This window comes from Dysidea avara, chromosome 10 (assembly GCF_963678975.1).
Source record: "Dysidea avara chromosome 10, odDysAvar1.4, whole genome shotgun sequence".
Taxonomy (NCBI): domain Eukaryota; kingdom Metazoa; phylum Porifera; class Demospongiae; order Dictyoceratida; family Dysideidae; genus Dysidea; species Dysidea avara.
Genome location: NC_089281.1, coordinates 9,441,407 through 9,464,123, shown reverse-complemented (window position 1 = coordinate 9,464,123; position 22,717 = coordinate 9,441,407). Strand labels below are relative to the sequence as shown.

General features: G+C 37.9%; 3 protein-coding genes across 5 annotated transcripts in view; 2 read left to right on the top strand and 1 right to left on the bottom strand.

Annotated features, from left to right (window-relative positions):
* LOC136237112 (dynein regulatory complex subunit 7-like) overlaps positions 1–6,267 on the top strand; it is a 31,626-nt gene extending 25,359 nt beyond the window's left edge. Inside the window, exons 4-16 of the mRNA XM_066027401.1 lie at positions 61–255; positions 2,523–2,681; positions 2,739–2,957; positions 3,005–3,133; positions 4,168–4,237; positions 4,290–4,418; positions 4,468–4,596; positions 4,645–4,699; positions 4,745–4,904; positions 4,956–5,282; positions 5,339–5,449; positions 5,505–5,699; positions 5,825–6,267. Of these exons, the coding sequence (XP_065883473.1) occupies positions 61–255; positions 2,523–2,681; positions 2,739–2,957; positions 3,005–3,133; positions 4,168–4,237; positions 4,290–4,418; positions 4,468–4,596; positions 4,645–4,699; positions 4,745–4,904; positions 4,956–5,282; positions 5,339–5,449; positions 5,505–5,699; positions 5,825–6,049 (2,103 nt within the window). The 3' untranslated portion in view covers positions 6,050–6,267. The remainder of the gene's footprint in view (positions 1–60; positions 256–2,522; positions 2,682–2,738; positions 2,958–3,004; positions 3,134–4,167; positions 4,238–4,289; positions 4,419–4,467; positions 4,597–4,644; positions 4,700–4,744; positions 4,905–4,955; positions 5,283–5,338; positions 5,450–5,504; positions 5,700–5,824) is intronic.
* Positions 6,098–8,072, bottom strand: LOC136237118 (adenosine 3'-phospho 5'-phosphosulfate transporter 1-like). Its single transcript, XM_066027413.1, has 4 exons — positions 7,958–8,072; positions 7,753–7,904; positions 7,225–7,433; positions 6,098–7,104 (listed from the first exon to the last, which is right to left on the bottom strand). The coding sequence occupies exons 2-4, from the start codon at positions 7,895–7,897 to the stop codon at positions 6,244–6,246; spliced, it is 1,215 nt and encodes a 404-aa protein (XP_065883485.1). The 5' UTR covers positions 7,898–7,904; positions 7,958–8,072; the 3' UTR covers positions 6,098–6,243.
* LOC136237116 (serine/threonine-protein phosphatase 2A regulatory subunit B'' subunit gamma-like) overlaps positions 8,019–22,717 on the top strand; it is a 24,039-nt gene continuing 9,340 nt past the window's right edge. Inside the window, exons 1-11 of one of the 3 annotated variants that reach the window (XM_066027408.1) lie at positions 8,019–8,143; positions 8,190–8,299; positions 8,348–8,397; positions 8,452–8,506; positions 17,797–17,853; positions 17,905–17,960; positions 18,011–18,067; positions 21,342–21,382; positions 21,438–21,508; positions 21,554–21,686; positions 21,736–21,791. In XM_066027408.1, coding sequence (XP_065883480.1) covers positions 8,086–8,143; positions 8,190–8,299; positions 8,348–8,397; positions 8,452–8,506; positions 17,797–17,853; positions 17,905–17,960; positions 18,011–18,067; positions 21,342–21,382; positions 21,438–21,508; positions 21,554–21,686; positions 21,736–21,791 — 744 coding nt within the window. In that variant the 5' untranslated portion in view covers positions 8,019–8,085. Of the gene's footprint in view, positions 8,144–8,182; positions 8,300–8,347; positions 8,398–8,451; positions 8,507–17,796; positions 17,854–17,904; positions 17,961–18,010; positions 18,068–21,341; positions 21,383–21,437; positions 21,509–21,553; positions 21,687–21,735; positions 21,792–22,717 lie in introns of all 3 variants that reach the window. The other 2 variants (XM_066027410.1, XM_066027411.1) reach the window with 2 other exon arrangements.

The window sequence follows — 22,717 nt, the reverse complement described above, 5'->3', positions numbered from 1 at the left end:
TTGTTAGTTTCTTGCATGATCTTCAACAATTAATGTGAAGGTTTATGTTTTCTACTGTAGCCAAAGAAGCTGGTTTCTCCAACACTGACACTTAAACAACAGAAAGGAAATTGTTTTGATCACAGCATTCTACTTTGTTCACTTTTACTGGGAGTAGGATATGATGCATATTGTGTCTGTGGTTATGCTACAAGAGAAGTGTGCATAATGGATCAGACTCGAACTGTTTGCCCTTCATTAGAGAGTAAAGAGAAGGTACTATATATATATATAATATTTGTGGAGATATCATAGCTATATTGGAATTATGTTTTGTTGAAAGGATTGTAAGTTTTTCATGTATCTCCACTTAAACTGAACCTCTTGCCACATTAAAATTTTAGTTAATGTGTAACAACAATATCTTATGGGTTCTTTAATGTTTCAACATGAACTACAAAGCATGATGCAAAAATTAGTGAACATTCTCCTTCTACCACAATTGAGAAACCTTGGGGATAGGGAGAAGGTTTGGCAGTCCTTTGATTGAACCTCAGAGTGAACGACAATGGAACACTGAATGGATTACCGAGACTGAGGAGTATACCTTTGACTTTTCCACCTTTATAATTAATACAAGCCTATGTAGTGCCTATTCAACTGGTTCTGCCTATTGCAGGGGCGGATCCAGGATTTTGCTAAGGGGGACACACAGGTAGAGGTCACTCCACAGTGTGCGTACACTCCGCAAAATACAAAGCATGAGCTTTCTAGGGGGTCTGGCAGCATGCCCCCCCAGGAAATTTTGAAAAATTAACATTCTGTGATTGAATTTGGTGACAATTTTGACTGAATTTGTTGGTAGTTCAAACACTGGAAGATACTGAGTTTAAAAACCAGAATTAGTATAAAATGCCCTAAGGAAATTTGAAAATTTAACATTCGAAGATTGAATTTAGTGGCAATTTTGACTGAAATTTGTTGATAGTTCAAACACTGGAAGATACCAAGTTAAAAACCATGCAGAATTAGCTAGTCTAAAGTGTTCCCTAATGAAATTTTGAAAACTTAACATTGTGAGATAATTTACTAAGATTTGTAAATGATTATGAAAATTCATCGCTGGAGGCATGAATGATATTGAGCTGTAGTAGCTATAAAATCTGTAAAGAAATTTTGAAGAAAAAAGAAAGACTTTTTGAGAATGATTTTGGTGCTAATTTTTGCTGAAATTCAGTTGAAATTTTTAGAATTAGCATAATGGTCCCCTGCACAAACAACACAAAAATTGATAATCCTGGCATTTTATGTGCAGCTGCATCTCCAGATAATTTCAATGATCACTAGGGTGTGGATAGAGACATTAACTCAGTTTAGAACAGGTGATTTAGTTGTTTAAAATGACAAACAGTGTTTATAATAAGGTTACTCTTGACTGTTTTATTAGAGTAAATGACTGTTCTATTAGAGTATTTCGGTCTCTTAAAGATAGAGGGTGTTCCATCCCACCTAGTTCCCCCTGTGCTATGTCAATATGGGTAACAATTTGCTACAGACACATTTATTACAATATTACACATAGTCATAAGTTGCATAAAATGTTTGAATTATGTCTAAGGTGCCTAGCTATGTTCAATAAGCAACACTATAAAAAACTCTAAAAGGGGTAGGGGGGGGGTAGTGACTCTGGAGCTCTACTCCTTTTGTATGGAGTGACGGGAAAAATGGTGATTAAGGGAGTCACCCTAGCTTTGTATGAATGGCAAGAGTAAATAAGGCACTTTGACAATGCCCTAAACCCAACATGTTGAGCCAGAGGAGGTACAACTCATGTTAAGCGCTATCAAAAGGAATTTATATATTTTGTCTTTTAAACTGATGCTTAACGTGGCTTTATGGGATTATGGAGACCTTGAATACATTTTCCAGCGCTATTCTCTTCAATTGTTGCTGTTTGCCCTTCGTTTTGTGTGATAAGCTGTTCATCATGTAACGACATCTACAATCACCTTATATAAACCACTGGCATTTAGTGGGGTTCGATCACCACATGCACCAACAAATTATACATAGGAAAAGCTTTAGATTGGCACCTAGTTTTCAATACCCTCTTAAGTCTGCTTTTAATTGCTCCATACGAATCCTATGAGCTCACATGAGTATGTCATACCTCGTCTGCCATTAATCTATAAAACCATAAAGCTACTGGGGCCATGACATACTCAGTTGTTGAGTGTCTGGTACTGGGGAATCGTAGTTTGAACCTCCAAGTCTTGTTGAACTTCAGGTTGAGCTATGAATAGAAGGAACAAGTTTCAATGTTAGTACGCTATAGCTGCTTAGAGGTAAAACTATTTTGTTTCAGTTTAGAGTAGTAGAGTTGGATGAGCCTGTTTTCACAGATAAGATAAGTTATATACATTCTTCAACTTTATTTTACCAAGAACACTCTGACTGAATTCTTCCTTATTATGCTTTGAATATTTAACAATATATACAACACTTGATGTATCAATATAAGGTTTGAATTATCATGTATATAGGATGATGATTCTGAAAAGGATGATGCTCCTAACAAGTATGCAGTGAAGTGTCCCAAAAGTTTCTCTAGTAAATTTATTGCTAAAATGGAAGCTCGAACAGAAGCAGAACAACAGGCTGAAGAAGAAAAGCAGCGCCTAGAAGAATTGGAAAGAATAGCTGTATGTCACAGTGTCTAAGAGGCATTTTGTTATTGTTAATGACATTGAACTATGTAGGAAGCTGAAAAACCACCTCTTGATCAATACTATGGATTGAGGGTTCACTGCTGGGTATTGGTTCTAGCAGGAAAAAGAGAGGTTTCTCAAGGGTTCTTCATAGAGCCATCTACAGGAGAGCCCCGTTCCTTAGGCTGGGATCAGTACTTGGGTATTGAGAGCCTATGGAATCACAAGAACTACTGGGTAAATATGCAGGATTGTGCCGCAGGAGTCAAGGTATGTATGATATAATTTATTATTGTTACATTTTCTCAAATATTTAGGGACTGAGTTATGATCTTGGTGATGCAGTAAAATGGGAATTTTTCTTCCCCAGCATAGAAAAGCCACTGCTTGTAGTGCCACCAGGAGAAGAACCAACTGTTGCTGATGATGACGATGATGAAGAAACGGTGACCTATAACCTAAATGTACAGTGGAACCTCAGTTATCTGAATCCCTTGGGACTGGAGGTGGTCCATAAGTCTGAAAACTCCGTATCTCTGAAACTGTGTATAAATAACATTAAAATAGCATAATCATTAAAAAAAAATATCAGTATTTTCAACTACCCTAATAGAACAGTCACTACTCTAATAGAGCAGTCATTTCCATAATTCTGTTAACCTAGAATTCGGATAAGTTGGGTCCGGATAACTGAGGTTCCACGGTATATGAGCATCAGTTTGAAATGTCCTAGTAATTTGACTTATTGTAAGTGTGTAGTGAGTGTAACATGCATGGTTCATTTCACTAACGAAACATGTTTCGGTGACTAACAGATTGGTTGTTGGAAAAAGTATATACGGCAAAAATCAGGTGCTCTATTCACAAACATTTACTTTGATGGTCAATGGATTATGAGTAGCTAGTTTATTAGAGTGGTGTAAGTGTGTAGCTTTCCCACTATGGGTAGCAAGAAGGCTAAAGTCTTTTAAACCCAGGGAATCAGAATCTAAAAAAAAGACTATACACAGAAACAAATCACAGACTAGCGGTGACTTGACCCTCTGGCAAATATAGTCTAGGTACTGCTACCACCTGGCATCTAACTACAGTGGACCCCCAGTTATCCACACCCCAATGTGTTCAGGCAATGGTAAAAATATTCAGATGAAAGTGGATAACTGAAGCCCATTAGCCAATATTCATTTAGTTCTGTTAAAATACTCTAATGCTGTCATTTCCAATTTTGAGGGTACGGATAAACAAGGGTTCATTAACTGAGGGTCTACTGTATCTCTAAGTCATCCATGTGTGTCCTTACGTGTGCTCCAAAGTGTGTAGTGAGTACATGTCACCATGTGAAACATGCATGTACATTAGCACTAAAAATAGCATAAATATACACATCTACAAGGTGATATATAGATAGCATATAACATGTATGGTGATATGTATAGAGACTATTTTGGTACAGGTTTATATACGTATGTATTTATTTCAGCCTGATGAAGAAAAAGATGATATTGATTTACCTCCCTCTTGGGTTTCTTGTATAGAGATATCCCCAAAAGGTAATACTATTTCCATCTTTTTGTGCATACCTGTATGTTAAAATGAATATAGCATTTGACACAAGATGCCCACGAGGAGTAAAGACTGTTCTATACAAAAAGGCTAAATTGGAGAAATTTGCAGAATATCTCAATACAAATGGGATGGTATCCTGCCTCACCATCTTTTCTGACATGACATGTAAACAATATTGGGTTATATAATAAATGATATAATATATAACTTTTAGTGTCACATTCGCTGGAAGTACATGAAACATTCTCTTTCCGTGAAGATAAACTGACTCTCCGTGTGACCAATGTCCGTAATGGACAAGTACATGAACACTTTGCGCAGGGAAGATCAGACCGTTTGAAAGGTAGCTTGATTGCACTTATATTTGCTTGTATATATGCACTTTCTACAGAGCACATCTACACTTCTAATAACATTGGAACTAGAACAATGACATTCTATTCTCAGTAAGGATCTATTGATTTGTGAATTGGTATGACTTGGTTTTGTAGTGCAAGAGTAGATGGATTAGCAAAAAGAGAGCAAACCTCAAATGAGATGAAAGAGACCTATATAGGGCGAAACGACTTTCTTTGCCACAGGCATGTGGTCTACAACAAACGGGTTAAGAAATTTGAACCTGCTGAAGTTGGCAACAAAAGAAGTATTCTGGTATGTGCGCATGCATATTACAGAGACAGCATTTTAATGCATGCACGACAGAAAATTGCTGAAGAATTTGAACGTGATCTTTCCAAGCCTCCTACAGAAGATATCGCCTGTCGGAAATTCTTACTTGGTGAAAGTCGAATTGAATTAGTTTACCATCTGTCACCTAATCACATCACTCAAAACACCAGAGAGTTTGTAATACCACAACTGTCTGCTGATCAGGGATTTAACCTTACCTGGTCACCAGACATGACATCTGCCTATCATGCTGATTTACATGAGACAGACCCTAAAGACCGCGAGCTTTTCACTTTATTAGAGGAGCTTGTAAAAGCACAGGAACAAAGCCAAGTGGTTGTGAGAAACTCAGAACAAGAGGTATATTCATAAGGAGTTAGTATCATGTAGGTAAAAGTTTGTGTAATTTATGCCAGGTTTGTAATGTACTTGAACTACGCACTAGTGAGGAAGCCAAAACTGACCTGTCTATTTCTGTCTACAATGTGGAACGAAATGAAAAGGCATGCAAATATCGTCAAGAACAAGTAAGAGTATCGTTAAAATAATGTTTATCTGTGTAAACTACTGATTGTACTGTAGGAACAACAAGCAGCTGAAGAAGAGAGACTACGTAAAGAAAAAGAAATGGATTACCTAGCTCCATTTTTGGCTCGTTTGGGTGATCCCCCAACCCTCACCAAAGAACAGGCACAGCAGGTACATGATGATTGTCTGAAAGATTTAAAGTCAAGACTGGTAGATGTGGCAAATTTAATTCAAAAAAGATATGAACAGGTATGTGAAAGTGAATTGCATTAGTGCATATCAATATGCATGTCCACTAAACTTGTGTATGGATTGTTGAATGTATTGCATGTAAGTGTTATTATATATGACTTCCATTCCATTTGTGCAAACAGGAAACAACAGAATTGCAAAAGAAGCAGACAGAATACCAACAACACCAATCTAATGTCAGCAAGCAGGACGAAGAAGAATACCTTGATTACTGTAGTGAAGCAATGTTCAGAATTCACATTTTAGAACAACGGCTCAACAAACACAAACGACTAGCACCAAAACGATACCTTGACTTGGAAACTAGGTTAAAACATGATCCTAGGATGTCTGTACTACATTATTAAACAACAGAGCTATGAACTATATGTATTCTAAGCTGGTCATGTGCAAAATTGTTCCTGTAACATAACACATCATTAAATTTCCTTAAATTATGATATGATGAATATTACAATATATACATATATCTTTGTATTCAGTAATACGACAGATGATTGGAGTCCAAACAAATAATAGAGTGTTTACATGTCTTTATATTCTATTTTGGTGCTTTTTTCTTGTCTAGCGTTTTAAAATATACTCTGAGCAACAGGGACAAAAACACTATTGCCACTCCTAGCATTGCCTGTATTGTGAGTTCATGCCCAAACACCAAACAAGACAATATAATACTAAGGGCTTGTCTAGTAGTCATTATTAGGGTAAAAACTAAAGGCCCAAATGTTGCTATGGTGTAGAATATAAACAGTTGTCCAATAGCGGAGCATATGGAGAGAATAACAGCATGAGTAGCAAAATCAATGTGTTGAAGTATAAATCCTATATTTGAAAAGAATTCACCACGAAATAGCAGCGATCCAACAGTAAATAAGCACGAGAATGTGTTAACACCAAACATCATCTGCATTGGAGTCATCTTGTGTTTACTGAATAGCTCTGACTGCCAGTTGGAGGTGAAACTATCAAACATCATATAACCAGCTAGAATCACAATCCCTGCAAATGTGGTAGCTGTGGTTGGGTGTGAGCTGTCATCCTTGGAGAGTAAAAACATACTCACTCCAACTGATAGCATTATAGCTGTGAAATACTCATTTGGTGGGTATGTCCGATTTGAGACCACTTTACCCATTAGCATGACTGGAACAACTTTAAACGATTTAGCAAGCACCTGGGTGGGAAAACCAACAAACTTCAAAGCTTCATATTGGCACCAGCTACTGAGAGTGTTTGAGATTGAGGCATATGAGTATTCATAGAATGGTCCCACATGTTTTGGCTGCCTTGAACTCATAATGTACATTCCAGCAACACACCAGGCAAGAATTCGATTAACAAAGACCAGGAACTGTGAATTGGTGAACTGTTCTCCATCATAGGATTGAGTCATAATCCGTTCCTAACAAAACAATAAGTTGACTGCTTAGCTATAGTTACACACCAGCAAGAAATAAATGTATACCAGAAGTATTCATAGCCATACAAGTATGCAGCCATACAATCAAACACATTTCCTTACTTGCAATAGACCCCAAGTGATGTAAGATACTTGTAAACCAAGTATACAGAAAGCCAGCCTTAAAAAATATTCTGTTGAGCTAGATTCACCACTGCCAGCAGTAGATCTTGATGGTGAAGCAGGGGTAGCCTCTGGTGCTTTCACAGGTAGCTCATCCTTTGGAGAACCATGTACACAAAGTCTCAAAAGAGAGTATAATGGTCCTTGGCCTATGAGGAAGATCAAAGAATACATACATGACTATTAGATTCTTTGTGTATGTTGTTAAAAACAAAGGTTTGTTGCAGCTCTACTAGAAGTATCAGTGAGCTGTGCAATGTTCTCACCAATATAGTGATCAGTAACTGAGCCATGGCACTCGAGAGATTGCATACTGAAGTGCTATACCATGTTTCTTTCACTATTACTCTAAAGGGGCCAATTTAGTGTCAAATATACCTAATATATTAAGTCATGTAACAGGACTCTTAATAGTGGTAAGTATATATCCTCACAATACAACTCATTTCCATACTGCAAGATAACAACCTCTTTCCACAAGCGGATTTTTCTTCAGTCGTTGAATTAGGAGAGCTGCCGGACCGATGATCAAAGCATATCCCAATAGATTCAGTCCAAAGTTTCCCAACCAATTGCTTTGCACAGCGATCAGAACATTGTGAAATGTCTCCATCCAGTGCCTAAAATGTGATATATTAAAACCTATACCATATTTATCAGTATATATACTAACGCTGTAATGCTGGTTGTCGAAACAAGGGTTTGTTCAGTTGCAGTAGCCAGTTTGCCTAGCGCAGGTTTGCATTAATTAGGACAATATTACTTTTGTTGTGGGTTTTGAAACGCGCTCTATTTAGAGTAATGAATTTGGCGGATTATTTGAGTCAACCTCGTAATCAGCGTGATTCTAAAGAACCAAGTAAGCCATACGTAGACACTGTATATCATAATGTAATAGGCGATAGCAGGTAAACCCTCAGACGAAGCATTACTCACAGAGTATTACACCAAATGGAAAGGCGAGAACTCGAAGGAGCCAACCGGCGGTCATGGCATCCCTAGATTCTACACTCGTGTAAGTTTACTAATTTAAGGTACCACTTAGTTTTCATCGCATTGGTAGCCTCCAGCTGATGACCAAGTTTTGCTGCAAAAGCTTAGAGAAGAAGCAAGGCAAGTGTATGATTTCTTAATTCTAAGGGAAATCATCCGCTTACAAATTTGTAGAACGTCATATTTGCAGAGAAAGAATTCACAGTTGATGAGCAATGAAGAGTTACAAGTAAGATGTGAGATATGAGTACTTGTGAGATATCTAGTGATAGTATGAAAACATAAACGAATAGATAATAGAAAGGATAATGGTACAAATATGGCATACTACTGTATTACGAGCACTGAAGTGTAAAATTCTTTACTGGTCTTATGTTATCAGTCTGTGCTCCCGGGAGTGAGACTGCTGATCAAGTATGCTGCTGTAGGTCATAACCATGCTGTAGGCCTACATGGTCTTAATGAAAATCCATATGTTTTGTAAAGTTGTTTTGCTACACTTACATTTAAACACTTTACCTGACACCAGTGTAGGGGATGGCAATAATGATAGTATAGGGTTACTTCGCACACTCAAGCCAGCAAGTAGCACACTACACATCCATGTTATGTACGTCACATTACATCACACATTTATATTGTCCATCTGACTCACGAACACAAGGGATAGCATATGATTATTCCTTTGTAACCCGACATCTTCAGCCTGGCGTTATCAAGTTTATATTCTAGTATGTCCTGTTTCTTTGTACAGAACAGAAATCTCGTCCTGTCAGGTGTTGTTTCCAACAGTTGACGAACCGGAATGTGTAGGCAATAACCTTGAGAATGTACTATAGTTGGACTTATATTCCTGTGGAGACCAGTGTCACTGCTAGAAACCTGTTGCAGTAATAGCCTATGCTTGTAGCTCATTTGTGGGAGAAAACTTCTAGGTGGGCCAACTGTTGTGAGATGGCAGCCATTGTGGTCCATGGTTCCACAATGTAAACAAGTTGAGCTGGGAGGAATGGATGCATCTTGTTCACAAATCAGCCAGATTGTCCTCTGTTTGGCAATATCTCCAATTCTACTTCAGTGACAGCAAAAATCTCTGTAACTGAGTAATAAGCACATTATTCTATTTCCTACCCCTCTGCAGTGGAGTACAATGTGGTTATCTGTCCAAAAATGAGAACAACTAAAGGATTCGAGTAAAGCAGAAATAAAGTGCCACAATTTATTAGGTGTGAGAACAGCCATGAGTTGAGTTGTTTGAGAGGTGCGACTCTGGATTTTACCATAATAAAGAATACATCATGTTCCCTACAAAAAAATTCCTCTGCTTCATAAGCTAGAGGACTAGCGTCAGCAAATGCATGGAACTGGTGAGTGTTGCAAAGTCCATGGGCTATTTGCAACTGGTAACTGGTTTAAAAATTTGAGAACCAGCAGATCTACATAAGAATCTGCGTACATTCAATGGAGTTATAACCCAATGAGTGATAAGGTAAGTCTGAAAGTTTACATGTGAGCTGCCGACAATTAATGTGGGTTATTGTTATTGTATAGGTTGTCCTTGATAAGCACATCCTGTGTACTCTATCTCATGGTATCCTGATTGGTCTTTGAGCAACACCAGGGAGTGCTCATAATTGTCATTTGTAATTGTCACACATTGCAGTGAAACTGCTTATGAAGCTTCACTACAAAATAATGATCACAAATATGTAGCTTCTGAACTCCAGACACATAGTAGGGTTTGTGTGTACTGCAGTATCAAAACCATCCCAAAGTGATTGCCATTCCAGTAACAAATATTGTTGGCAGTTGCATGTGTGTCGTGTAGTCCAGCAGGTAGAGTGGACACTAGTAGGTGCTCTGGTGCCTGCTGACTTCATTGCCAGGGGTGTTGTATCAAAGGAAGGGAGGTGAACTATCTGCAGTTGTAATTAACTCCTTCTAAGCAGATTCCAGTGTTGAAGTTTCTGTCGTGCTTATTGGAAGATATGGGTTCTTACTCTGTGGTGTAGCACAAGTGGATTGTTTACAAAACATTTCTTTGTTATGTTTCTTTCACAATGATACCGACAAGACTGCAAAGCGACCACGCTATGGCTGATGACTGCCCTTGTACAATCACTTTGTGTGGATATCAAGCTTACCTCAAACGTCTCTTTGGAATAGGGCTCAAACGAGTATTCTATTATTCGAATATTCGAATACCATTTCTGGTATTCGAATATTTGTTTCAACGGAAGTATATAATATCAGTGGTAGAATACGTGGAAATTCTTTATTCTACATAAGCATATCTATGACATAAGTGATCGAATCATGTTGATTCTGTATTGTATTAAAGAGACATCTTGTACAACCGCAGGGTTATTGATATTTCATCCATATCAATGCTGAAAAAGAATATTCGGTAGTTGTGAATAAAGAATATTCGAATAGTAAAAACCACTATTTGTTTGAGCCCTACTTTGGAATGATCAACGATGCGATGCTACCAGACCAGATGAAGACAACATGAGCGAGCTTCTTTTATATTAGACAGAAGGAAAGGTATTCTGGACTTAAACAAACAAATCTGAACTAACTCCACATGAAATATTGAGGATCACTATGAAAGGGAAACACCTCCAAAAGCATCTTCAAGCACTGGACCCTTCCTTGCCATAGTACTGTGAAGTTTGAGTAGCAAAGTGAATCATTTTCCCTGTCAGAGCACCAGCAATGTAGGGGAACCAGGATGGCAATGATAGTAGCAGTTTAAGATAAACTGCAGTAGGACTACGAATACAATCAATCCAGCAAGGAACACACTACATGTCTATGTTATTCATCATAAGGATCAAGACACATGGTAGTGTGTTGTACGGCCCAAGAAGCCGATGCACAACACCGTGAGTATATTGACAGGAAGAAAGAAAACGCGATTTTCGCACCTTCGTAGCTCTGTGCTGCCTTAACGAAACAAGACGATTTTTGCTGTGGACACGCCTGCCAACTTCAGTACTCCACATATCAAATTTGAGCTAAATCGTTTCCAAGATATGCGACTTCAAAAATTGGCTTAGTTACTTCGTTTTTTTTATTTTTCCTTTCTTTTTCTTCGTCTTTTTGTAAACTTACAAAGCAATGTGGACTCCATATCCGATTGTCTTGAAATTTGGCACACTGAAGGGGGGGGGGGGGGGGGGGGTATAAAGGCGCATCTTAGTACCAAGTTGGCTGGAATATGATAAACAGGCAGAGTTATAAGCAATTATTCATGAAAAATAGCACCAATATGTTGTCACGCATACAGGGTAAACCGCTTACGGGAAGAAGCTGAAAATCGGTGGGTGAATAGGTTAACTAGTGAACCTCAAACCTTTTGTGGTTTGAAAGAAATCAAACTAAAAACCTCGAATATACAACAACAACAAAAACCAACAGTGTGTAACAATTATGCAATCGAGATTAGCTAATAAAAAATGACTACTTGCCACGCCTACCAGAAAAACCGCTTGGAGTAATGCTTTAAAAATCGCTGTACAGATGGAGTAATAATCGTCTTAGAAAGGCTCTTCAATGGTGTAGAAGAATCAGACTTAAAGCCACTGAGTTATAACATGAAATCCAACTTGGATACTCTAATAAAGCAGTCACCTGAGGAGAATTCAAGAGATCAGCTAGAAACAAGTACCGTATAGTAAAAATCTTTGGCAGTAAAAAAGTGTGACGAAACCCCTCTGTTGAAAGAAATAGATGGAAAAAAATTGACGGAAAAAACTCTGACGATTGAAATAATATTCACCAAAGTTTTTACTGTACAGTATGTAAGGATAAACGACAAGGTATCATCTCAGCAGTTAAGTAGTATAGGTAGCTAGCATTATTGTTGTAACAGTACTTTTGTAACTACTGATCTAACAACGTGCTAGCAAAGGCGTGCTTCTCTATCTCCTGCGATTCCGAGAGAGACCGTATTTGCTTTTTCAGTGAACTCCAGTAGCAGAGGTTATCAAGTAGCTATATCAAAGTATTTGGCCGAATCCATCACGAGATGATGCCGGAATTAACTGACGTGCGAATGGGAAGCCAGTTGGAAATGCTAGTGCTTACAACTTGGGCAAGACTGGGACACATTCCTAGGAAGATCAAGATCTCCAAAGTCAGCTCGATCTTTATTTTGTGGTGGTACGAACTGACCTTCATCTCAAGTTCTAGTTACTCAATGTCCTTGTGTGATCATCTAAAATAATTGGTGAAAGAAACTTTGGCGAACTGAATGTTATTCGCCACATTCACCAAAGTTTTTTACTATACAGTAACCCGTATAGAGATCAGCTACAAACAATCGCCCTGTAAAGAGTTCAGCTACAAACAATTCACCCTGTAGAGAGATCAGCTAGAAGAAGTTACCTTGTAGAGAGTTCAGCTACAACGAAACCATCATGTAGGGAGCTCAACTTCAAACAAATCACCCTGTAGAGAATTCAGCTACAAACAAATCACCCTGTAGAAAGATCAGCTAGAAACAAGTGATCCTGTAGAGAGATCAGCTAGAAAAAATTACCTTGTATAGTGTTCAGCTGCAAACAAATCACCCTGTTAGAGAGTTCAGCTGCAAACTAATCACCCTGTAGAGAGTTCAGCTACGAACAGATCACCCTGTAGAGAGTTCAGCTACAAACAATTCACCTTGTAAAGAGATCAGCTAGAAGAAGTTACCTTGTAGAGAGTTCAGCTGCAAACAAATCACCCTGTAGAGAGTTCAGCTACGAAGATCACCCTATAGAGAGTTCAGCTACAAACAATTCACCTTGTAAAGAGATCAGCTAAAAAATCACCCTGTAGAGAGTTCAGCTACGAAAAGATCACCCTGTAGAGAGTTCAGCTACGAAAAGATCACCCTGTAGAGAGTTCAGCTAGAAGAAGTCACCTTGTAGAGAGTTCAGCTACAAAGAAACCATCATGTAAAGAGTTCAGCTGCAATCAAATCACCCTGTAGAGAATTCAGCTACACACGAATCACAAAGATCAGCTGGAAGAAGTTACCTTGTAGAGAGTTCAGCTACAAACAAATCATCCTGTAGAGAGATCAGCTAGAAGAAGTTACCTTGTAGATAGTTCAGCTACAAACAATTCACCCAGATCAGCTAGAAGAAGTCACCATGTAGAGTGTTCAGTTACAAAGAAACCACCATGTTGAGAGTTCTGTAATAAATATATGTATTATATATATAATTTGTACATTTACTGATAAAACAGAAATATTTAAAGTATTTAACATCTGCTTCATCTTTTCTTCTTCCTGTGGTAAGGAAAAAAGATGGTTAAAAAAGCCCCAAATATAGGCCGGCTTTGGGGTATACAAATACAAAAAAAAAGGAAAATCTAATCCAAAGCATCCAAGCTGTAAAAAAAGAGTGCAGCCCTCTAAAAGGCTATGGTGAAAAAAGATGTGAAATCCAAGGTGGCAGCCAAGAAATGGCTGTGATGGTAGATTAATGGTAAAAATTTTAATAACAACAATTCAGGTGAATATTGTGCCAAGACCAAGTGGCACCAAAATTCACCTGAATTGTTGTTATTAAAATTTTTACCGTTAACCTACCATCACAGCTATTTCTTGGCCGCCACCTTGGATTTTACATCTTTTTTCACCATAGCCTTTTTGAGGGCTGCACTCTTTTTTTACAGCTTGGCTGTTTTGGATTAGATTACTTACATCATACAAACTAAATCAGCTTATGTTACTATTAGTGTGCTGCTTATTTACTGTCAGTTCATGACAACTAGTACATTATCATACGGTACGATAGTACTGTATAGTAGGGACATTGAAGGTATGGTGATATAATATAACCCAAAAACCTGCCGTGATTTTTCCTCACAACAACATGACAGTAAGTAAAACTAAGCCCAAAAGTGTCTTCAGATCAACCCGAAACTTTTCCGTCAAGTTGCTACAGAATTTAAAAAAATAATTTATTCAATGGAATTTTTTACTGCCTGCCTGACGCCTTCAGTCAAGCGTACAGAAAACTGGCAACAGCTACAGCCCTAATTCTTTTGCAGAAACGTTTCTAGATCGCTTAAGAAAAAGTTTTTGGTATATTGATAAACATATAATGCTTGCGCTATTGTCTTACCTTTTATCCTTCTTTATCATGGCCATCAGTCAAGGTTCTACCGCTGAGTGTTAATAGACTACAGTATGGCTTCCACCTACCAGTGTATATTGCATCATACTATTCAAATACACGTGGTCGCCAGGTGCACCAAACTATTTTGAACATGTCTTACTGTTGATATCAATCAGTGAGAGCAACTCACGGCGAACTAGATAGCAATGTGTAAGTCAATAAATATAGTTTATTTAGTAACAATGTTAAACCGAGTCAGGTCATCCAGGTCCCGCTTTACAGATTATTTGGGTCTGACCCCACTTGCTAAACTAAATGTGGACGTGTTACTACACGTCATACGTGTTTCTTTCGTGAGCCATGGCCACTTACGTAAATTACTGTCTGTAGACATGTGCTAAATTAAATGTGGACGTGTCACTACACGTCATAGCATATCCCTGCTTCTTTCGTGAGCCACGCCCACTTACGTAAATTGCTGGTACGTGATGTCCAAATACTGTACAACAATAAGAAGTGAATATCCCTAATGTCCAAACACTGTAAAACAATAAGAAGTGAATATCCTAGGGATATTCACTTCTTATTGTTTTAGTACTTTTTATTGCAGCACTATACACTGTCCCTACTCTAATTTAAAATAATTTTTTCTTATACTTGTGTATGTGCAATTGCTCAACAATGTGTGTAACCAACAGTTCATAATATGTATTCTGAGGAGAGTATCCTACTCTCGTATACCCCTGTAGAAGCATATCATGAAGTTATGATGCAACGGCAAGATGGTGTGGTTTGTGATGCACAAGCAGCCATAAAAAGTGCAAGAATTGTTAGCACCATTTTACACTCTCGATGCTTGGGACAGCCGTATTTGCAAATGGCCTAGCAAGAAATGCCTACGAAGCGGTCTTCACCCATGAAGAAACGATTGTAGTTTGGTGAGAAACGCTTAGAGCTGGAGTTAATTTGGTTGCTAGCAACGTTGTTAGGCACGCGTTCAATTGATACCACGCTCAACTAATGATATCATTATATACAAAGAAAAACGGGCTAACTCAGAAGTGCTACGTCATAACTTCACGGTACACCCTTCTACAGTGGTATATGAGAGTAGGATTCTCTCCTCAGTATATATATATATATCTAATCCAAAACAGCCAAACTGTAGAAAAAGAGTGTGGCCCTCTAAAACCAAGCGGCACCAAATTCATCTGAATTGTCGTTATTAAAAATTTTACCATTAACCTACCATCACAGCCATTTCTTGGCCGCCACCTTGGATTTCACATCTTTTTTTCACCATAGCCTTTTTGAGGGCCACACTCTTTTTTTACAGCTTGGCTGTTTTGGATTAGATTTCACTACTTTTTGTATTTGTATACCCCAATAGGCCGGCTTTAGGACTTTTTTAACCTATCTTTTTTTCTTTACCACAGGAAGAAGAAAAGATGAAGCAGATATACTTTAAATATTTCTGATTTTATCAGTAAATGTACAAATTATATATATAATACATATATTTATTACAGAACTCTCCATGGTGGTTTCTTTGTAACTGAACACTCTACAAGGTGACATCTTCTAGCTGCACTCTCTACAGGGTGAATTGTTTGTAGCTGAACAATCTACAAGGTAACTTCTTCTAGCTGATCTCTCTACAGGGTGATTTGTTTGTAGCTGAACTATCTACAAGATAACTTCTTCTAGCTGATCTTTCTACAGGATGATTTGTTTGTAGCTGAATTCTGTATAGGTGATTTTTTTGCAGCTGAGCTCTTTACAGAATAGTTTCTTTGTAGCTGAACTCTCTACAAGGTAACTTCTTCTAGCTGATCTTTCTACAGGGTGATTTGTTTGTAGCTGAATTCTGTACAGGTGATTTGTTTGCAGCTGAGTTCTTTACAGAATGGTTTCTTTGTAGCTGAACTCTCTACAAGGTAACTTCTTCTAGCTGATGTCTCTACAAGGTCACTAGTTTATAGCTGAACTCTCTACATGGTGGTTTCTTTGTAACTGAACTCTCTACAAGGTGACTTCTTCTAACTGATCTTTCTACTGGGTGATTTGTTTGTAGCTGAACTCTCTACAGGTGGTTTGTTTGCAGCTGAACTCTCTACATGATGGTTTCTTTGTAGCTGAACTCTCTACAAGGTAACTTCTTCTAGCTGATCTCTCTACAGGGCAATTTGTTTGTAGCTGAACTACATGATGGTTTCATTGTAGCTGAACTCTCTGCAAGGTAACTTCTTCTAGCTGATCTCTCTACAGGGAGATTTGTTTGTAGCTTGACTCTCTACATGGTGGTTTCTTTGTAGCTGAACTCTACATGGTGGTTTCTTTATAGCTGAACTCTACAAGGTGATTTCTTCTAGCTGAACTATCTCTTTCCATAGTTGCATGAACTCCCTACAAGGTAACTTCTTCTAGCTGATCTCTCTACAGGGTGAATTGTTTATAGCTGATCTCTCTACAGAGTGACCTGTTTGTAGCTGATCTCTGTGCAGGTTACTTGTTTCTAGCTGATCTCTTCAATTCTTTTCAGGGTGACTGCTCTATTAGAGTATCTCGATCTCGCACTTGCTACACCAAGTTGGATTTCGTGTTATAACTCCATGGATTTATGTCTGATTCTTCTACACCATTGAAGAGCCTTTCTAAGGTGATTACTCCATCTATACAGCGATTGATTTTCAAAGCATTACCCCAAGTGGTTTATTTGGTAAGCGTGGCAAGCAGTTGTTTTATTAGTTAATCTTGATTGCATAATTGTTACACACTGTTGGTTTTTTCGTTGTATCTTCATGGTTTTTAGCTCGATTTCTTTCAAACCACAAAAGGTTTAATAGTTAACCTATTCACCCATCGATTTTCAGCTTCTTCCCATACGCGGTTTACCCTGTAGGGGTGACAACATATTGGTGTTATTTTTCGTGAATAATCGTTCATAAGTCTGCCTGTTTATCATAGTTTGTACCGAGATGTGCCTTCTGTGTGCCAAATTTCAAGGCAATCAGATATGGCGTTTGCATTTTATAGCAGTTTTTGTAAGTGTGCGAAAAGAGGAAGAAAAATAAGAAGAAAAAAACAAAGAAACTAAGCCAATTTTTTAAGTCGCATATCTTGGGAACGCTTGAAGCGATTGCGCTCAAATTTGGAATGTGGAATGCTGAAGTTGGAGGGCGTGTCCACAGCAAAAATCGTTTTCTTTCGTCAAGGCAGCACGGAGGTACGAAAATTGCATTTTCGTTCTTCCTGTCAATATACTCACGTGTGTTGTGCGCCGGCTTCTTGGGCCGCATGACACACTACCGTGTGTCTTGATATATACTATATGAGCTCTTGAGTACACATAATAGGTTGTGTTTAAAATTGTGATTAATTTGCATATATGCATGTTTAGAAGTTGTGGACATTGTTAGAGAAATACCACAGTCCTCCAGACGTAGGAGATGAGCTGGTAATTTTTTAAATATAAATTTGCATAAATCATTTTTTCATGTGTATATAGATGATTAGTTACAAGGACTACAAGAAAATAAAAGATGAAATGGATGAGAAGTGCAGGTATTACAATAGTGTATACAGTTGTACAGTGAAGATCTTGTATTGCACAGCTCCTTCTTTACTGCATCAACATTTGCCAAGTTGTTAAGGAATGATCCATATGGAAGGTACATATACATAGTGTTGTATCTCTACACCTCAAACTTACTAATCGTACAGTATGATAGTACTGTATAGTAGGGACCACAAAAGAGTAGGTGTGGTCCATGAAATAACATCACCCAAAAAACAGCCTCAATTTTCACTGACGACAATGAGGCAGTATTGGTTAGGTAAAACTAACCCCAAACAAGCTTTCAGATCGACTCGAAACTTGCAACAAGTTGCTACAGAATTTTAAAAATAATTTATTTAGTGGAATTTTCTACTGACTTACTGACTGATGCCTTTAGACAAGTGTAAGTCGATAATGGCTAAGAATATGGGCTTGATTTTTTCACTGTTCGACGTTGCTTCGGCCTGACAGGTGCCTTTTGGCATACCGCAGTGCATACAATGCATTCTTCATGGACTTACCATTGTCCTTGTGTCCCATTCATCTTTGCTGACAGCAAAAAGTGTCGATTTGGTGATAGCACGTTATGGTTTCCCTTCGTAACGGAAATTGTCCGTATTTGTCATAGTGGCTATTTTGATAGCAGAGGTGCTTTTCAAACAGCAAACAGTTCTTAATTCGTACTGCTGTGTAACGGGTTGAACATAGCCAACAATGAAGCGTAATGGATACTTCACTTTTCAGACGATAATTGATATAACTGGGACGCGCGGCACCATTTCTTTCTTTTGGTATGCATGGATTGCAGAGGTGTTTTTCAATTGATTCGAAATGCTGCGGAACGGGTTGAACATAGCTGACAATGAAGCGTAATGGATACTTCATTTTTCAGATGATAATTGGGGCGTGCGGCGCCATTTCAGATGTGGTATGTGTGGGTTCACCAGTCATACAGTCAAACCTGTCTAATCAGGTCACTGCATAAAGAGGTCACCTGTCTATATTGGCCATTATAAATATCCCCAAATGTGCCAACTGTGTACAAAGTGACCTGCTTACTGTAGCCACCTCCTTAATGAGGTCAGAAAATTTTGTCCCCATGATGACCGGAATAGACAGGTTTCACTGTACACAGAAAAATTTGGCATTTCCAACCAGAGTAAGGACCATAACACATTGATAAATAGTACTGAAACAAGCTGGAGTAGTGCGCGATATTAAATCACAGTAAAACAATAAATAAGAACTATTAAGAAGTATTATATCCCTACTGTGCTCAAGATTCCATAATGAAAATGCACAGTAGGGAAATAACACTTCTTACTGTTTTACAGTGAAACCTGTCTAATCAAGTCACTGCATAAAGAGGTCACCTGTCTAGACTGGCTATTATAAAAATCTCCACATGTGCCAACTGTGTACAAAGTGACCTGCTTACTGCAGCCACCTCCTTAATGAGGTCAGAAAATTTTGTCCCTATGATGACCAGAATAGACAGGTTTCACTGTACTGTGATTTAATATCGTGCACTACTCCAGCTTGTTTCAGTACTTTTTATTGATGTGTTATTGTCCCTACTTTATAATTTTTCTGTGTACTTGTTTATGTTGGTTTAACTGTACCTTTAAAAAACATTATTGATGATATTGCAAAGGTTGAAAGGTCCACTCTAAATAACTTTGTGTGGTCAAATTAAGTGGAATTCTTAGTAGGTATTGTGAAGTGATTATTTAAACCATCCATGCCCAAACCAAAAAAATACAGTGTCAGCAAAGTCCCAGCTTTCCTTGGGAGACTGTATTCCACGGAATAGTGGAATAACAGAATAGCAGAATTACGGAATAAGCGAAAATCACATTCTAAATATTTTGTTATTGTTTATTGACTCTATAATATTGTAATATACATTCCTCACCTCGTAGAGAACACAATCACGATGGCACCAATCCTCGGGGCGATCTTTAAATAGCACATGTACAAAGATATTCACTCTAGAACAATCTAACTAAGCTAAACTACTGTTAAATACACTTCACTACATAATCACTAGAAAACTAGAAGTTCTTTGTGCTATACTTGCTCATACCAGCTGTCACATATGAGCAGCTAGCTAGCTAACGGGCCGAATAGTTTAGGATAAAACAATCCACCCCCTAGGTAGCTACCCTGCATGCATGGAATAATCTGACCTTACTTATAACTCTGTTACCATTTCCTAAATTGTTTCAAATAAATTTGGAGAATAATACTGCTTTCAGCTCCCAACATCAGAGCTCCAACCTTGGCTCTAACACTTCGTATATAACTCTAATAAATTCGGGCAGTTACTCATGTGTGACAGCTGGTATGAGTAAAAGGACTTCTAGTTTTCTAGCGATTGTGTAGTGAAGTGTATTTGATGGTAGTTTAGCTTAGTTAGATTGTTCTAGAGTGAATATCTTTGTACATGTCCTATTTAAAGACCCCCCCGAGGATCGGTGCCGTCGTGATTGTGTTCTCTACGAGGTGAGGAATGTATATTAAAACGTTATAGGGGCTATAAACAGTAACAAAATATTTAGAATGTGATTTTCGCTTATTCCGTAATTCTGCTATTCCGTTATTCCGCTATTTCGTATTCCACGGAATACAGGCTCCCGCTTTCCTTCAACCAAGTTTCATTACAATGTAATAGTGGTGTACTGATGTACACCCTGTATTTGTACAGTGGCTATCTTAATGATGATCATTGCAATAGTTATTATTGAGATATCCTATTCAAGACTCTCAGATCCAACCTCAAAGCAGTCAAAAATTTCCTGTGGAGTATGCCCCCAGATCCCTGTAGGCCATAGAATTGGTATGCTTCGCATGCTAATGTGCTTTGCACACCAAGATACAGTTAACAATTTTACCTATCTTGATAGCCACTTCCCCACCCCACCCCCACTTTGGAGTACTGTACTCCACCCCTGTTATATGTCAAATATGCACTAGCACATCATGACCTGCAACATCTTGGGCTTTATATCATCTTGCTTTGGAAATAAAGGTCTACCATTTTAACTGTGATTGCTGAACCATTGCAATAAGCATCATAAATTGTCTAATTAATTAAGCTGTGGGGTACACCTCCCACAGTTATTGTGATTTTGTTGCAGAAGTTGGTACCTGACAACTACTGTATTCATTGTTTTATGTAGTTTCATTGAAGTACTGTGTATTTATAAATTGTCATCCTGACACTCTTAAATAATTGCAGATGCATTGTACAGTGAATTTTTTTAGCAGGAGAAAATCTTTTTCTTTAAATATTTTATGTATGGAGGAAAAATTATCTTTGATGTCAATTCATAAAAGAATCATGCTATATGCATTGATAGTATAATAACCGCTTGAATTTTCAGGGTCTCAATCATGCAGATATTCAACTACATTATGAAGAAAGGTAATTAAGTATGATTTTAAGTGTTGTACAGTACATGATTTGTAATCATTTATAGAATGGCTACAACAGACCAGGATTAGTCTGAGTTTGTTTGATGTTCAAGGACTGGGATACTTAAAGGAATCAGTATGAATTTTTGGCTGTGATAAAATAGTTGTTCACTTTTCCCAGGATTTAGAGAATTACATTTTGGAGTTAATTCCTACATTGCCACAGTTGAACTGTTTAGAAGAATCATTTCACTCGTTCTATGTTTGTACTGCAGTTAGAAAATTCTTTTTTTTTCTTGATCCTCTCAGAACTGGTAATGATAACTAACTTGTGTTATAAGTACCTTGAATGTTCACATGTAGGACGAGTCAAAATACAAGATATTCTAGCTTGTGGATTTTTAGATGATCTGCTGGAAGTTAGTCTTAAAAGAATGAGGGATATGTATGGTATATGTATGGATGTTTATCTCCTTCATCAAGTAAGGCAAGATTAGCCAATTTTTTCTTCAGTGTAGTTCATAGTAAATTAGCAATGGCCAGTGTAAATTCTGGTTTGTTGGTTGAACACCATCAGCTTGCTGGCAAGTATGAACAAGAGTCCATATACAAACACAACAAGAGTTCATAGTCTTAAGGTTTCAGTCAACCGGAAATAGATAAACTACTCCATGCTATACTTTAGGTGATAACTCGCCTTTGCTAATAAAGCACACATCTTTACTTACTGGCCCATTACAGTCCCCATAGACTAGTCTAATAGGTTGGGAGATTTGAAGCTGCTAGTGTTAATCGCTCAAGAGTTATAGTGTGGTTTGTGAAGGACTTCGAAGCATTACTACAGGTCAAATCACTGGAAAACTATTATCATTTTTGCCAAGATAATTAGTGAAAACCAGCCAGCAGACACATGGGCAAGAACAGAAAGCCATTAAGAAAGCCTTGCTTTATAGATCCAAGTGCGCATGCAGTGCACAAAACAGTTGTTTAATTTTCAAAGTTTCACACAAATCCTTCCTGTATCGCTAAGAACACGCAAAAGTACTTTTTAGGTATCTGTCCATGCGCCCACTACTACTGAATTGTTCTAAGCCACAACAACTAGCCTATCTAGTAGTATACTGTAGAAAACTGACGTGAAGTAATAGTATACTGTAGTGAAATGCCAAAATAATTAGTGATGTCATTCAAGTGCCACGCACTGACAGAACTGACAGTGTATCACAGTTGTTTGATGTGTGCTATAAGCCCTTACAGATCTAACCTTGTAGACATGAGGAAGTCATCACTGCCATACTTAAACCATTATCAAATATATTAACAAGCTTTTATCAACTCATTTACA

Coding starts and splice junctions, on each gene's coding strand:
- LOC136237118 (XM_066027413.1), bottom strand. CDS start 7,897: ATGGAGACATTTCACAATGTTCTGATCGCTGTGCAAAGCAATTGGTTG. Junction 7,434..7,752: donor AAATCCGCTTGTGGAAAGAG/GTTGTTATCTTG, acceptor TCTTCCTCATAG/GCCAAGGACCATTATACTCT. Junction 7,105..7,224: donor TCACTTGGGGTCTATTGCAA/GTAAGGAAATGT, acceptor TTGTTTTGTTAG/GAACGGATTATGACTCAATC.